Consider the following 16,315-nt stretch of genomic DNA (forward strand, 5'->3'; position numbering starts at 1 on the left):
AAAGTGTATCGTAAACAGTGCATAAATAAAACCTGCAGCAGTCCACATATGCATGAAGGGTCTCACTTAGAGCTAAAGAGGAGAGAGGTCGATCTGAGGCCCATAGAACTTAAACCAGCAGACAAACTAAATTAAATGTGAGTATTAAATATATATTTTTATAGACGTCACCATGGATATGAGTGTTTTTTCTTGGTCACGTATTTATTCCTTCAAAGTTAAAGTGCTACACAATGCAGTTCTAGAGAGGTGCTTTTATTTTGTGTACGAAGCAAGAAACGCTCTCATTTTGGACAGAACACACGGTTTGTTACAATAATGCAAAGCGGCGGCGGCGGCACATGCATGAAGTACGTGGTGCACGGTTCAGCAGGAGCCCCAAGAGTGCAATTAAGCTCAGCCCTGTGATGAACGCGTTCCCACCAGGACGGATGCAGGCGTTTTGCACAGCAGCGCCTCCAAAGGAACGCGTCGGACGTTCCTCAGCGGCGTCTTCCGCATCCACTAAGCGCTAACTGCTCGGCGAAAGCCGTGGAATGCAAATGACTTGATGCAGCAGTTGTGCGTTAATGAAATACTAAAACTAATGGCGTCTGTGCACTGGCTTTCTGCTGCGTCTTTAAGTTTCACGCGTCGGCGTTGAAACTGTTAAATCGCTCAACAGTCAGAGTCTTTGTCTGTGTAAAGGTTTGTGACAACACTGAGCACTGGGACAATGGATGCTGAGGGGGGGGGGGGGTCCACAAAGCAATGAATACACAGATGTTTAATAGCCTCCACTACGTCTCCATGGCCCCAGTTACATAACCTCCACGTGACTGCATCACATCGTGTCGTTCTAAACTTTGATCCGCGTGTTGAACGGCCTCGGCCGGTTCATTTCCAGCGGCAGAAACAACAGGCGAACCCAAAGGCGACGGGGCGCCTGGGCTCTACAACATGGCGATGGCGACGCCGGAGTCGTAGCGTCCCTTCATCTGGGTGATTCGGGCGGCGAGCATGAGCAGCAGGGCGGTGGCCACCTCCAGGCCGTAGGAGGTCCAGGCGGTGGCCAGGGACCAGCCGAACGACACGTCCACGTAGGCCAGGTTCTCCGGGGCCACGACCTGCTGGAACTCCTCCATGGCCCGGTTGGAGTAGTGGATGTAGATGCTGACCCCCGACAGGGTGAAGAGGCCTGCGGGCGCAGAGAAGCACGCGTTTAGGCCAGCGACACTGGTCCCATCACAGCCCCGTGTTGCAATAAACCAGGAAACAAGGTGTTGACGATCAATCCTTCCTTCACGCTGCAGCAGAGTTGCTTTTGATTCCCTGTATTAGACCCACGCGCTAATTAACACGGGAGCGAGCCGATCACAATGGACGACTCAGCGTGAACCTCGAACAACCTTAAAGAGCGAAGTGGGGCTGAAGGAAGAGACTGACAGGCGGCCGAATCGCTTCCCAATCTTTAACTTGTTAAATTACAGTCATCGGCGCGTCGGAGGCCGAGCCGTGCGCCCTTTGTTCAAACTGCCTGTGAATCTTATGTGAGTGAGGTCTGAGCTGCTGCTGAACTGGAGCTCACTCAGACAAACAGACTGGTTTTTAGCGGTTTCGTGGGAGGAAGACGCTCGGAAGCAGCCTGGAGGTTCAGACGATGACTGACAACGGCGTTGTTATTCATTTACCTGCTTGTTTACTCTGGGCTTATGTAAAGTCTGTTATCTGGAAGATGCTCCAAACCCCAGAAGTGACGGGTGTCGCATACTAAACGCATGTTTTTCATGCCAGGATCCACCACGTACATTTAAACTGACCCAAAAGCTGCGGTGCTTTGAGGTTCTGTGCTGTGGACCTTTGTGGAACCTCTTGTTACTCACTTCCATGATTACGTTGAAATATTATCAAAGGAAACAGCTAAAAAAAAAGAAAAATGTGTTTTTCCAAATTCCATATTTTGCGGCTATTTTGAACCAATTTTGTACCTTTTTCCTTTCTGCGATGAGGAGCATGAACACATTTTTACACCTCTCCGCGTTTATTAAAAGATTCCTCTCGTGTACTTTCCAGGTCATTGTAGGAGTTTCAGAGGAATCGTGGGCAGTTTATTAATCAACTGCTCATTTCCAGGCAAACACAACGCTTGTGTTAATGTGACACTTTTATTTCTCCAGGAGGAGCCAACAGTCTGACGCATTTGCATTCGAATGGATCCCAAACTGTTTGCGTCAGGATATTTAATGTTTGGACGGACACAGACTTCTGTGACAATGACGTCCAGAGACTGAAACGCCAGAAGTCGACTGTTTCCCAAAGAGGCTGATGCTCAGATTTAATAAGAGCTCATTTATATGCGCTCAATACTACATCAATCAATGCAAACATGCGAATGACTTCAAAGACATTATTATTGATCAGACGTTTTGTATCGGTGCTTTGACGATCGGGGCAGCTCTCAGGTCAGTTCACCTAATGGGCCCGTCGTTCAGATCACAATCAGTTTCCACAAAACCAAAATTAAATCTTCTCGACGCCTTCGGGTTCACTGATACCTGCAAGCGGACTACATCTCTCAATCAAGTCCGAGCTCTTCTGCAATCTCGTGCCACTTCATCGTGATCAGCAATCAGTCCACACGCTGTGATCAATACCGGCAATCACGCGCATTACCATACGGGGACCGCTTCACGGGCCTTCGTGTCCAAAACACTTTGGAGCTCACCGGGAACCAGCTTGTAATTATGATTTATTTTATGCAAATCTCACTGGCAAGTACTGGGAAACAGATGTTCTCAGTAAATCTGATAAATAAATAACGGGAGTCTGTTTCTTTTCCAGATTCTCAAGCTCGACCGAGTCTGGAAAAGGTCGCGGCGTTGACAATTATCATATGGGAGCACGAGCGCTTCCTCGTGTACGCTGTCATGTAAGGAAACCTGCCCGTGCAGCCGTTTTACGACGCATCTCGGAGTCTGGGGCCGATTCTGCAGCGAGTTATGACTGAATGAAAACATAAAAGCGCGCTCTGATACATATTTAGTTATAATCATTCATACCGTCCCCATCTCTACTAACAGCGTGATCACAAAATAATTATCTGCCTTGATTATATTGGATTTATAATGTCTCCGCAGGGATATTTAATATGAAGCTTGAAATTCGATCTGTGGCAATTTTCGCCGGCCAACAACGAGGAAAAGTATTTGCACAACACCAATGAATGGTTCCTCGTCGGAGACCAGACGGTGCCGCGGTCCCGGGGTCGGCCAGGATATAGACAAAGCACGTGCTGGGAGCGCGCGCGACGGGACTTACTGCAGAAGAGAAAGTAGGACGCCGCTCCCACCAGCAGGTTGGGGCTACAGGCCAACGAACTGACGAGCCCGAAGATCCAGCCGAACACCAGCAGGACGAGGCTGAGGGGCAGCAGGATCACCACCACCCTGTGCAGACCTGCGGAAACAAGGCAGGCGCGGGACGGAGCGCCGGAGCTGAGCGGCGGCGCAGGAGCGCGCTGCGGGTTTATCGGCGTCTCAATAACGAGGCAGCTGGAGTTTGCGCCGCCACCGTGCGCCACGATTTGTAAAAGCGGATTGATTCCCGCTACGCATTCCCATTAACGGTGTCATATTAAAAATCCAAGGCGACGGCAAACTTGTTAGTGCGTTTTGTTTTGTGGCATGAAAGTCACCCTGAGATCCAAGCGTTCAGCCCAAAGACAAATAAGTGGCTCAGTGTAATTGCTCAGTGTGTTGCTTCCTGCTGTGACTTATTAGTGGCCTCCCATTGCTAGTGCCGGGGCTTCCCACGGTACGTGGACGTCTGCCTCGTGTTCCCGTGGTTTAGTTCAGTTTAGTCGGTTCTCGCGGCACATGATGAACAGATCCACTTACCAAGAAGGTGCCTTTCTGCCTCTGACAGGCTGGATATGTTTGCGGTGAAAGAGGGGATGACAGCGCTGCTGTTCGCCCCTGAAAATGTCACAGGAAAAGGTTACACTGTTACAGTAGAGCTGTACGAGTCCCTCGGATAAAGCAAACCTCATTTCTTTATTATAGAGAGTATTTCTGGAATGGTGTTAACACACGAGTCAGGTGTCGAACCCAGTCAGAGACCATCAGCCACGCAGGTTGCAGCACAGCGAGAGCAGCTTCAAACACCGTCTTGTCTCATTGTTTGCCATTTAACCGTGAGCCGTGGGAGCCACTAGCGCGGAATTGAACAGCTCCCAGACCCCCCGCTGTGCAGCCAGCGAGCAGACGACGCTGCGGCTGCACGGAGAGCATCTCTCTGTCTGCAGCGCCGCGCGTGCCCGCCCGCCGCCGACCGCACGGGCTGATAAGCAGGCGACGGGTTACAGCGCTGTTGTTTGAAATGAAAGAAATAAACACAGCCTGTAGCTGCGGGACGTGAGCTGAGCTTATGGGTTTACTCGCTGTGGTTTTCTGGACTCTTATTAATAATTCAACATACTGTAAGAGACAGCACCTGTAATATCACCGTTTTCTGGGCATCAGGGGCACAAAACTGATTACAAGCAGTTTTTGCACAGCCGCCCCATTAGTGGACGGATGAGAGGGGAAAAAACGAGACAAATGCGCCCTGGACAATAATGCCGGTAACGTAGCAACATAGAGAACAATATTAATGGTAAATCTCCAAAGCATCGTACGCAACCCCTCAAGGTTCTTTTTATCCGCCAGCAACAAAACGACTGATACTCGTCACAATTTAAAACGTGCAACATGCGCGTTTTACGCACAGCCGCGTGACATCTGCGTCGTCTCCACATCAAGTTAAAGTTATTCCGGATAAATGACCGTGGCATCTGATTTCGTTAGAGGCTTCATGCAAAATGATGCTCATGCAAACTACAAACCGTATCACAGTTAGGCGCAGCTTACCTTCGTTAATTCTCCACAGTCCAGAATGGGAACTGAGGTCTTCTGAACCTGTGCAGTTGGGTTTATTTACATCGATTATGTACCAGTAATCAGTCCCAATTGCCACAGCCAGGAGGCTGAAACTGAGCAAACCCGTGAAGCCTGCACAAAGTACCACCAGCCCGTACCTCATCGTTCACAGCGCGAGGAGCACAGCCGCTACGCGTTGTGCAATTTGTCTCTCTACACTGTGGAAGGCATCGACGCTCCAATGTGTGCGACGCGCAAAGGCTTCGGCTCTCCAGCGCGGTCCTTCCCTGCAAAGTGCCGCTTCCCCATGGCCGCGCGTCCAGAAACGGAGCAAGTTCACAATGGAAAGTGTGCGTGTCGGGGGGGGGAGGGGGGTGGGGTGTCTGGCAGAACACTTTGGATGTAAACGGCGTCGGCTTAGGCTGCGCGTTGACAGGTGGACTTTTTATGCGCGGCAGCGGCTGTGGCGCTCCTGGACCTGCCGCGTCAAGCTGGGCGTACGCTCAACTTCCGGTGCGCTCTTTCAAAATAAAACGTTGGCCGGATACGTGACGAAGAATAGTTAAGTTAGTCAATCTTCCACAAATTTACCACCGTCAACGTCATACGTGGCTGTTTTTGGTGACCAGGCAAGCCAAACCGATCATTAAATCACAACATTAAAAGCTTCATAATAAATAAACAAGAAAAAATTATTTAATTGGCAGCTGTCCTTCCAGAGGAGCCCTGTGGGTGGAGCAGCTCTCTAATTAATATAAGGTTTGCTTTGGAGTCATGTGGTACATTTTTTGCAAAAAGTGCAATGAAAAGTATAAACTGCACATTTAAAACACTATTAGGCTCATTCAATGGCTCATGCAGGCTAATGGGTGTCTTCAGCAACTATTACAGGTCAGAGTGGACAGAACTCTCAGCCTTAAACAGGTTTACCCTGTTCTTCTACTAAATCTGTCAAGTTGCATGAGGGCCTTGAGTAAGAAGTAATTTTCCAAGTCCTGCCACAAATTGGACGGAGGCCCTGGCTTCCACATGGTCACAACTAGAGAGTGCTTTTAAACCATTCCTTTGCAGTTTTATGTGCGTTGTTGTTCCCCAGGATTATAAATCTTCTGCTAAGTTCCCCTCTCACCGTACTCTGTCTTCTCTCTACTCAGGAAAATATAGCTGTGCAGCTCTTTGGTTTGCAGAAATTCCTGGAGGGTGTTTTCATGTCGAATTACTTAAAATAATTAAAACGTTGCAGATGAAATTCTAACAAAACTACTTAATAGGAGGATTTGGTGCGTGTTAGTGTAACAGCTTTTCATGCTGAATACAAATAAAGCAAACAAGCAGGTATTAGAAAGGCCTCAGCCCCTGGTCTGTACAAAGAACATAAAAACCTGGTTCAAATAATTTGGTAGAGAAAATGTCGAAGCAGCATCCATTCAACACAGACATAAAAGATAGAAAATCACAGCCTGTTAAATACTTAAAATGAAATGAAAGCTCGAAATCGCCTAAAAACATGAATTTGAAAAGATGAAGCTTAATTTTACTTCTGGCAATTACCTAAAGATAAACTGCATCTCAGGCTCGTAATAAAAACGATTACGTACCTGCGAACAGATGCCGCCTGATTCACATAGTGTGGGATTCAGCTGCCAGAGCCGCCTCGACGTGATGGCTCTGAGTAGGACACATAACCATTATAAAGGGATGCATCGTCAATAGTTGATGCAACGGGTTGTACTGCATCACTGATGCAGTACAACAGACAGGAGCCCTGACAGCCATCGTTTGCTCCACGCTCGCGGCCTCCGGCGACGGCGTGTGAGGGTGCGACGCCTTCCAGTCCTGTCTCTGCTGCATTTTAATTAGGACACATGCACAAACCCATACGTGAGGTTGAGAGCCCCCCCGCTGTCAGTGAAGACTCATACGTCAGCGTGCCGAGGCGGGTGACCTTTGTGACACGCAGCCGCTGCCTTCAAGACCATCCGTCAGGATTATTGAGCGTTGTCGTCAAAATGAGAGATGACAAAGGTATTAGAATAAGAAGTTTAGCTCCTGTTAATGGATCAACAGAGATTTTGGCTGATATACCAATTAAGGAGAACAATTCATAAAACGCTATACCCTGAGTTTCTATATCTCCTACTTTGGAGATAATGACTCAAATAAGGAGCAGAGAAATCTCATATTATTCAGTAGGTATGTGCTCCTTTTAATTGGCGGGTCACGTCTTTGCATCTTGCAGACTCACTTGCATAAGCCTTTTCCCGCTGTTGCAAACAGCTTTGCATACTGTGATGTACCGGCCTCAGCATAAATGCAATGCGTTTAAATTGGTGGACACGGTGTTTTATAGTTTCTCATAAATTGATGACAAACACAAGTCAATAGAAGCAAATCCAGCTATTTTGGTGACGTTAATCATCAATCGTATTTTCTGCAGAGTCGTTAAAAACTGCAGGTGAGTTGCATTGAGGCATTGTGCTGAGCAACAAACGGAAGGGAATGGAGGAAGGAGGAAACTGACCTGTTGTTGTCGGAGCCGACTCGTGCTTCAGATCCACTTGCTGCCTCGTGTGGTTTGGTCTCTGAGCCCGTGCGTCCGTCTGAAGCGTCTATTCTTAGCAGGGCCGACTCTGGGCTGTCTGTGTTTCCTCTGTGACGCCATGATCATTTAGTCTTGAAAGGCGTCTCTATGCACATAGACTCATAGAGCGACATCAATGTTTCCCCCCTGCTTCAACTATATGGTGAAAATGGTTCAGTGCTGCCTCACTTTCAGCTTCTGACTGGAGCTCAGGCAGGAACAGGCCTTCTTTGTGTGTTATCATACAAATCGCAGCTGCTTCATGGATGAAAACACAGTGACGTGCGTCCGCGGCACACGGAGGCTCGTGCACGACGGGCCGTCGCGGCTTTATTTGTTTATTGCGTGCGTGTCACTAGAGTTCCAGGCCTGATCCAAGGAGTTGGCTGAACTTCATTCAAACCTGATTTGCATAACAGCTTAGTGTGTCTCGGCCATCTGTTTAAAGCAAGCGCACGCCTTTCAGTCGAGAGAAGAGAACTGGATTTCATTCTGAAGTTTCTGTTTTGGACGCGATGGATGCAAAAAAAAAAAACAAATAATCCCAAAATGTTCCTTTTGTTGTAGTTTAGTACAAAGGCTGCAGGCGAATGGGGTCGATGGTGCAGATGAGGAAGTCAGCACCAGTTAATGCGTATTGACCTCCAGCCATCCGTCCTCGCCAGAGCTCCACTGATTTCTGGTCCCGGCTCTGAAAACCCGGGTCAAATGTTGGTTGGTTGAGACCAAATACAAGCAATAAAGAGTTTGCTTGGTTTGTTGCGCTCTTGTTCTTAAAGCAGACGTTGCTCATTGAGTTTACGTTGAGCAGAGACCGTAAAGTTAATCCGTTGAAAAGCATCCGGCTCGCTGAGTTGCGTGTAATGATCCGGGCCCGCGACCAGGCCGTTAATGAATCGGTTCTCCGGAACACTGTGCCGGTGTAATTACAGATTTAAACAAGCAGAGCTTCTGTGAGACCCCGAGACAAAATAACCAAGACTCTGAATAACAGCCTGCTGGGAAACCGTGGGTTTAACATTTTCTGAAGACATATTTGTGTTCTGGACGGACTGGTAGTGATGCCAGGTGCTGGTTCTGTGTGATCACAGTAATAGGGCAGACACACACTGCCACCCAGTGTGGCGAATGGGTAAAATCCTCCCTGACATTTATATATTAGTGAATGCTGGAGAGACGGGGGCCGCGGCTGGGAAATTAAAGCGAGCGGAGGCACATATCGGCTGTATTTCTACACTGGACATCAAATTGATAGCATCTCGACGGAGCAGAGGCTGGATGTTTACAATCCTCCCAATTTGCATCCGGCGCCGCCTGCCGTCATGCCTGCGAGCGGGCGAACACGTATTGAATCTCATCCGCTGATAACAGAACTGCTTCCTCACACATGCTTTTTGTGTTGATGGTTTGTGATTCGTTGTCAGCTACACACAGAAAAATCACAGCTGTGAATAATGAAAAGGGGAATTTCATACCTTGTGATTCTTGATTCATTTTCAGGCCTTTTTGACTTTCAGCCAGAATTCCATTGAGGAGCTGTGTCATAATTTGTAGATTTTATTGTATAATATTTTCAAAAATCCATTGTCAATAAACAAATAAAAGATAATAAAACATCTTACAAGCAAAGCTAGTTCATAAATGAGTTCTACAGTGTGGCCAGAGTCTCTCTATTATCTGGCACCGGGTCCACAGCTGATCAAACCCTTCTGGACCTCGTCCTCTAGTAACTGCAAAATGCACACGTCACAAAACCACAGTTTTGCACATCACACTTTAAACTACTGCAGATTCAACGACCTGGCATTTAACAGTGGAGAAAAACTTCACAGGACAAACGGTGATCAGGCTCAACACCAGCGTCCGTCCCAACCACATGGTTTCCAGCAACACTGGAGATGAGCTTGGGCAACAACCACTAAGCAAAGTCATCAATCATTATCTTTCATCTGCAAATGAATGAATGGACAGAGAACAAACACTACCTGAGGATTTGCATTCAAACACATTTCTCTCTTCGTCATTTTTTATATAGGAGATTGATTCAAAAAGTCTGTTTAAAAAACCCCATCCATCACATTTTCTAACCTCTTCACCCGACTCTGAGTCTGAGAACATAATATAAGGGCTATAGAGTGCAGTATGGATTAAGGCCCCTGGGCAGAACACCAGAGAATCTGAGTTCACACCTGCTACGTTAAACCATGTAAAGTCCATCAAATGGTCGACAGCTCTTTCCCGCTGGTCCCTTATATGAAGATACAGATCTGCTTTGTTCCAGCATCGTCTTGCTTTACACAAAGGTTGCACAGCTGCAGAGTTTCTGCAGAGATGCTGGCTTAACGTTGGAAAAGTGCTTTTGTGGAGGTGTTACCCGTGAGAGAAGACGTCAAAGCACGACATAAACAGAGAATGCAGAGAGGCTCATTGTTAAGTTGTTCCCACGTGTCTAATTCGTCTACACTGAGCGTCTACTGAACATCTGGATGTGCTAATCTGTGTTAGTCAAACCCTCGGGTTAGTACTCGATCATGTCGGCCGTGTCTGTGACTATGGTGAATGTGAGAGAAACGGGACCGCGACCTTGCTCTCCCGCCTGACGCAGGCGTCGTCCCCGTAAAAAGGACAAAATATTGGACATCGACAAGAAAAGCCACACATCTTCCTAAAGTGTTCACATCTTCACATTTTGGAAAAAAAACAAAAAGAAATCGAAACTCAGAATCGGGGAAACCCAGAGACCGTCTCTCAGAACTCCCAGAGGGAGGAGGCGTCGACCGCCGTGCCGTCGCCCATCAGCGTGCCGCCCTGGTCGCCGCGCAGGTACTTGCCGTTGGAGCCCTTGATGGCGAAGCGTCCGTGTTCCAGGAACTCCAGGAAGAACTCCTCCGGCTTCTCTCCATCTGAAGACACCAGGCCGCTGCCGGAGACGTACCAGAACCTTCCACTCATGCCTGCGGAGGGATTGTATTTAGGTTTCATTGCATTCCAGACGCTTATTGGATTGAACAGGGGGGCCGCATTGATCGCGCGAGCACTGACTTTGTATGTTGTAGGCGCCGTCGTTGAAGATCAGCGAGAAAATGTCGTAGACGGATCGATTGGCGTCCAGCGCGTTGGAGCTCTTGTGGTGGCACACGAAGCCGTTCTCCCCGCGGAGGATCAGCATCGGGCGGTTGATGAGCTTCATCAGGAACAGCTCGTCGTCACCTGCGACGAAGGGGAGATTCCGTTGGGTTGTCTGGAGCGGACGGACCCGCCGCGATGCCTTGGCCCGAAGGCACCTACCCACTGAGTCGCTGACGGCCGACAGCTGCCCGTTCTTCTTGGTGCACACGTACTTCCCGTTGCTGGCCTTCAGCGCCACCCTGTGCTCCCGCCACTCGATGTCAAACATGGTGTTGGCCTCTCTGTTCAAGGGTTGGAGGAGCCCAGGTCAGAGGTCAGAGGTCAAAGGTCACGCGCTGCACGGTAGCCACACCCGAGCTACGAGGGGTTACTCACACGTCTATGGCCGTGGACTGGATCTCCCCGTGGGTGACGAGGGTCCAGTAGGATCCGCCGTTGGTCCTGAACGTGGCCTTCTTCGTCTCCTTATCGATCTCCATCTGGAACGTCTCCATGTCCGTCTCAACGTCCTGATTGGCTGAGATGCTCACGCCTGGTAGGTGGGACGGAGGACAGGCTTCATGATGCAGCACAAAGGAGGGAACGCGTGGCTGCATCCTCTACAGTGATTCGGCCTTTGATTACACCTGCGACGGTTCCTTTGTCGCTCCAGAGCGCCTCCCACAACTACGCTGCGTGTCCTCATTCAGGCGACGAGGGCTCTTAGGTCACACTACAGCATCATGGACCAATAATGAACTCTTTATTTAGATAAATTACCAGCTTTTCCTCGCCACAAAAAGTGTTGTTATTGGAATTGATCTAACCTTGGAAGTCTTTTTTTTAGTGGTTGGCTATTTAATAATAACTCAATAGACTGCACCATAGACTGTCTAGCATTCATCCGTCCTCTTCGTCTGATTGGTCAGGGAGATATTTTTGGTTTTGCTTGAATCCATCCTTCCGTTAATGGTGGCGTGACTCGGGGTGGGACAAACACACACACACACACACACACACACACACACACACACACACACACACACACACACACACACACACACACACACACACACACACACAACTGAACAGCGTCGGTTGTAATTGCAACAGAGATGGCACAGAAATATCCCTTAACCTTTCTCTTAAGCTCGTTACAGGCCTAATCCCTGACAGTCACCCCTCCACCCTTCCCGTTCATTCGCCTGCTGTAATTCCCTGAGTGGTGAAATGCAAATCTGCACCGCGGGGCCCACTAAGCAGCTTTCAGGGCCTTGTTCCTTAATAGACGGCACAAAATAATGAAAAAAATGATAATGTTAAGTGTTAGTGGTCTTGAAATCTACATGAAATCTGATGCTGGATTTGTAGTTTCCTGACGTGAATATTCCTGATGTGAATGATGATGACGTCACATGATGAAGCTGTAGTTACTTGAACAGCCTTTTAAGCATGATTTGTTTTAATCATTAGGCCGAACGGAGGCGCTCGCACCGTAACGGCTGCACGCAGACCTGTAACTGATCCGTCTGCCGAGGCCCTGACAGGTCAGTTACCATGTCTGGCTGCCTGTAGATCAACATGACTGATGACTGGAAGGAGCGAGTGGCTGAAAGGCCCGCGGCCCATTGATGTTAATTGACACCCATGGGACACAGGTCTGCCCTGGAGGCGCTCGGGCGCTGCTTAATCTTCACTGGACACACAGTGAAAATGACAAAGCCCATTACGGCAATTAACTCCACGGCGGAGCCGCCGCGCGCCGCGCATGTGGACTCCGCGAAACCTGCCTCCGAACTCACAGCCCACGTTTGACAATAAACACCGCCGCTAACACTGTGACTGTGATTACCTTGCTTGACCGAGACAAATCTTTTGTTGGCAGCCTGAAAAACCACCTGCGGGTGGCTCTCCTCCAGGTCGAACAGCTCGTCCTTCCCCGGCTTGGAGCACCGGCCGGAGCGCAGCGTCCCCGTGGGGCCCACCGGGGTCAGGTACTTCCCGTCGCAGTCCTTAAACGTCAGCTTGCCCGACTTCAGCTCCAGCGTGAAGCCGGTGCTGCCCGTGTTCTCCCGCACCAGCTTGCCGTCGTTGCTGAGGAAGCGGTTGTCGCAGGTCTTGAGGCTGTACTTGCCGTCCAGGTACACCAGCGTGACCAGGGAGTCCACTCCCCAGGGGATGTTGCTGTCCACGGAGATCTCGCCGTCGGAGGCGGACAGGTGGGCGTAGCGCTTGCGGGCCACGCTCAGCAGGCTGGCCTGCGGGTGCAGCGCCAGGTGGACGGCCCACAGCTCCGGCTCGCCGATGACCTGGGCGAAGCAGGACAGGTGGTCGGCCGAGCCGCCGAAGTAGCGCAGGTAGGACTCGGACTGCAGGGCCCAGCGGCCGTCGGACTGGGCCACGATGAGGAAGCGGCAGTCGGGGTCGGGCTTCTCGGCCGCGCACGTGACCTTCCCGTCCTTGTCGGAGGCCAGGTAGCGCCCCAGGTGGCTGCGGAGGAACACCACCTGGCCGTCCTGCTCGTCCTGCTCCAGGGTCCAGATCTGCTTCTTCTTCATGCTGGTGCCGGAGGCGTTCACCTTGAAGCCGAAGGCCTCGGCCGTCAGGTAGCGGCTCTCGTGGTTGATGAGGCCGAACTGCAGCTTCAGGGCCCTGCTCACGCCGTTTGAGGGCATGCTGGAGCGGGCCGCGCGCGGGGAGGGAGAGCGAGGAAGCTTAGGACGAATGGGGGAAAGGGTGATAAGAGAAAGCAGGCATGAGACTGAAACGCAAGAATGAAACGCTTGAGTTTTACCCCGTCCGTCTCTCAAATCATAAATTAGCTCCACTTATCTCCCTTGATGGATTGTTCCTGCAGTGACGGAGTGTCCCTTTGTTCCCCCTGTCACTTTCCCTCTTTTCCCAGTGAGCGTGTACAGGCGCTCGCTCTCTGTTCCTTAATGAGTTAGGATTAAAATCAGCAGGACGCAGCACCTCAATCCACAAGCCGCTGACGTCACGCCACCGGGCACCAACCGCGAGCGTCCCCTCCTCCCTCTCCTTCGACGGTCCACGCGCGGCACCGCTGCTTTCCCTATCGCGCCTCGATCTCCTCTCGACTCTTCCTCTCCCCCTCCGCCCTCGGCTTCCTTCGGCGCCACCAACAGGGACGTGCTCATTTATCAATCTGACACGCCATTGGAGCTCACTTTCATATTTAGGCTGGTTTACTAGTCGTCACCCCATCCAGCATCCAGGCCTGGGATTATCCCGGCTCTGATCTGATGCTGGTAATTGGAAAATGCCCCAGAGACTAAAGGTGCTTTTGGTTTCTCCCCACGGCTTTTACTTCTCTGTAGAATAATAAAAAAATAACAATAATAAGTTTTAATGAAGGTTTGCCCATACAGATCCAGGGGAGCTACAGTGTATATAACCACATATGTTTGCCTCCAGTGTTTATAGACATTTGAATCAGTGAAGTCCCTGCGCTCAGAGGAATTTGAATGGCAAACCTTTGACTGCACAGGCTCCGTGCATTTGCCTTCCCCCCACTTTCACCTTGGTCCATTCTCCACATCGTATTCTCTAATCCTTTCTGGACTGTTCTCTCCAGACTGTGTCGGTCGACAGGAAAGAATGGAAGCGTGCCCTGTGACCTCTGTCGCGGCGCACGCCACCGTCAACCTCTATAAGAGCATTAGGCGCCCTCTTTCACCGAGGCGCCTGCTCGAGTCGAGGGTCACTGCAAGAAGGCCTGTGGAGTAAATAGAAAAGCCACGACAGTGCGGTCGCCCTTCGGATCAGATCCATAATCTTGGCCGTTCATTCCTACTTGGTATTTGATTGCATGTGGTGATTAGCGCAGCCGGCTATAGAGGGTTAGCGCTTTGATGTTAATCTAGGTCAAAGGTTGGGAAAAGTCCAAAGCCAAACAGGAGCCGGCGGCGCTGCACAAGCGTAGACGGGACAAAGATGGCAGCGCCCACGGGTGACACCTTTTCACGGAATCCGCCTCTCGCATTCGAAACCGCTGCCATTCAAGGCGAGGAGCTCCGAACTCAGATTGCCAGAGGGAGATAACGCACAGAAGGACCTCTTCAGCGGCTCGACAGCTTGTCAGACGTGGGAGCTGCTGAAACACCTTCATCACACGCCACGCTCACTCCGATACGGAGTCTGACATGTAGAACCTACTCAAAATTTATAACTGCATTTAAAAAAAAAAAACAACAACTCTGAATTGATTGTAATAACATTTTAAGGTTGAAGGTCACGTTCCTTTCCTTGTACTTTTTCTATGTGATCACTAGATGGCGCCATAACCTTGTAGTTTAACATATACAGTATGTTCTGATATTATCTACACTTTGTAACGTCTAAAAAAATTGAGAATTTTATACTAAGATCAAAGTTTCACATGATTATACAACGAGTGAATTGAAAACATTAATACATTTGTTTCATAATTACTATGTTTAACCGTGGGCCAAGACAGATGTCCTGACGTTTATGCAAAGCAACAGTTCATTAACGGTGTAGGAGAAGTCTCCAGTAGATGTCAGTGCTGACCGCAAATCTGCAGTTTATTTTGTTTCCCTGTTTGCCGGGTAATGTAGTGAATTCAGTAATATTATTATTATTAAAGGGATAAAATGTCACACATGTATCATGACACAGCATAAAAATGAAATATATGGGGGAAAAAACCTGTGTAACTGCCTAAGGTCATCTGATGTTTGTAGGTTGTTAGAAAGATCTTTTTTAAATCACAGATTGGCTTTTAAACTCATGTTAAGTGTGTTTACAGTACATAGTAGCAAATATTATGTAAACTAGAATGATCTAAGTGCTAGAATGAATCATCAGAGGTCAGTTCTTCATGCGTCAGCTGCCTGTGGCCCAAATAAATCCTGTGTTTTTGTGATTTTTCTTTCCTTTAGCTGATGATGAGCTGGTTTTGACACCTTCATCAAAGTCTCTGTTCTGACTCGTTCTTACAAAAAAAAGAGCAAACCAGTGTCAGGATGTGCTGTCTCTGTTGTGGCATGCAACCTGATGATAGCTCCCTCCAGTGCCCCCACTCCCTCGCAAATCCATGTTGTCTGACACTCCGGGAATCTTATGAGCAACAACTGTGCGTCATTTAAACCGCGGTGGTCCGGCGGCCGGGCCAAATTGCACATTGTGACTCTTTGTGCGCCGCTTCTCGCGTTTCTCGAGTCTCTGCTGGAGCTCCTGGTTAAAAGGCAGTCAGGAAGAACAACAAAAGCAAGTGATTGGGGGGGGAAAATGAATGAAAGGTGTTGGTTACATGCAAACGCACGGGGACGAGCGTTCGTGCCCACGTACACATAGAGTGGCCTATACATGCACTCACACACAGATCAAACGGGCGAGCTGAGGTCTCCCTCTAGGGCATGAACATGGATTAATGTGCCCAGCACGATTATTTCATTTATAACTGTCCTGGACCTTTTCAGATAAGACCATTTTTCAGGTTGCCATCCATTAGCACCTTTAGAGCGCATCTATTAGCCTGCCAAGCACTCAGAGCTCCATTTAAAGGGCCAGCGCGCTCCGTGTGCCTCGCATTGTGGAGCACATTCAGAGGAATCAAGGTCGTCTAGTAGCAAATTGAACCCAACTCGCCCCCCCCCAGAAGACTAAGGTGCAAATACTTTAAATAATCCGATGAATAAGATGACACTGGTTGACTCTAAAATACCACTGCAGTTATGGAAACGATGTC

The 16,315-nt window shown here is 49.2% G+C and overlaps 2 protein-coding genes across 3 annotated transcripts; both read right to left on the reverse strand.

Annotated features, from left to right (window-relative positions):
* Nucleotides 1-239: 239 nt before the first annotated feature.
* LOC114860929 (transmembrane protein 235) lies at nucleotides 240-5,527 on the reverse strand. The gene is made up of 4 exons (XM_029159833.3): nucleotides 4,887-5,527; nucleotides 3,876-3,953; nucleotides 3,298-3,435; nucleotides 240-1,177 (listed from the first exon to the last, which is right to left on the reverse strand). Exons 1-4 carry the CDS (start codon nucleotides 5,056-5,058, stop codon nucleotides 933-935), a joined length of 633 nt encoding a protein of 210 aa, XP_029015666.1. The 5' UTR covers nucleotides 5,059-5,527; the 3' UTR covers nucleotides 240-932.
* A 3,490-nt stretch (nucleotides 5,528-9,017) lies between these two features.
* Nucleotides 9,018-16,058, reverse strand: fscn2a (fascin actin-bundling protein 2a, retinal). Of its 2 annotated transcripts, none has more exons than XM_055510982.1 (5): nucleotides 13,379-16,058; nucleotides 12,437-13,298; nucleotides 10,981-11,137; nucleotides 10,519-10,886; nucleotides 9,018-10,430 (listed from the first exon to the last, which is right to left on the reverse strand). In XM_055510982.1, the coding sequence occupies exons 2-5, from the start codon at nucleotides 13,257-13,259 to the stop codon at nucleotides 10,225-10,227; spliced, it is 1,554 nt and encodes a 517-aa protein (XP_055366957.1). In that variant the 5' UTR covers nucleotides 13,260-13,298; nucleotides 13,379-16,058; the 3' UTR covers nucleotides 9,018-10,224. The 2 variants fall into 2 exon arrangements, with proteins under 2 accessions (XP_055366957.1, XP_029015908.1); XM_029160075.3 differs by having other exon boundaries at nucleotides 10,519-10,686; nucleotides 10,765-10,886; nucleotides 12,437-16,034.
* Between the last annotated feature and the right edge of the window lie 257 nt (nucleotides 16,059-16,315).

Source organism: Betta splendens, chromosome 8 (genome assembly GCF_900634795.4).
Source record: "Betta splendens chromosome 8, fBetSpl5.4, whole genome shotgun sequence".
Lineage (NCBI taxonomy): Eukaryota > Metazoa > Chordata > Actinopteri > Anabantiformes > Osphronemidae > Betta > Betta splendens.

Bases quoted from the DNA above. Each gene is read 5' to 3' on its own strand.
- LOC114860929 (XM_029159833.3), bottom strand. From the start codon at position 5,058: ATGAGGTACGGGCTGGTGGTACTTTGTGCAGGCTTCACGGGTTTGCTC. The intron at 3,954-4,886 runs GTAAGCTGCGCC...TGACATTTTCAG, and splicing joins ACTGTGGAGAATTAACGAAG to GGGCGAACAGCAGCGCTGTC. The intron at 1,178-3,297 runs GTAAGTCCCGTC...CTGCGCCCGCAG, and splicing joins GTCCTACTTTCTCTTCTGCA to GCCTCTTCACCCTGTCGGGG.
- fscn2a (XM_055510982.1), bottom strand. From the start codon at position 13,259: ATGCCCTCAAACGGCGTGAGCAGGGCCCTGAAGCTGCAGTTCGGCCTC. The intron at 11,138-12,436 runs GTAATCACAGTC...CCCACCTACCAG, and splicing joins ATTTGTCTCGGTCAAGCAAG to GCGTGAGCATCTCAGCCAAT. The intron at 10,431-10,518 runs GTCAGTGCTCGC...ATCCCTCCGCAG, and splicing joins CGGCGCCTACAACATACAAA to GCATGAGTGGAAGGTTCTGG.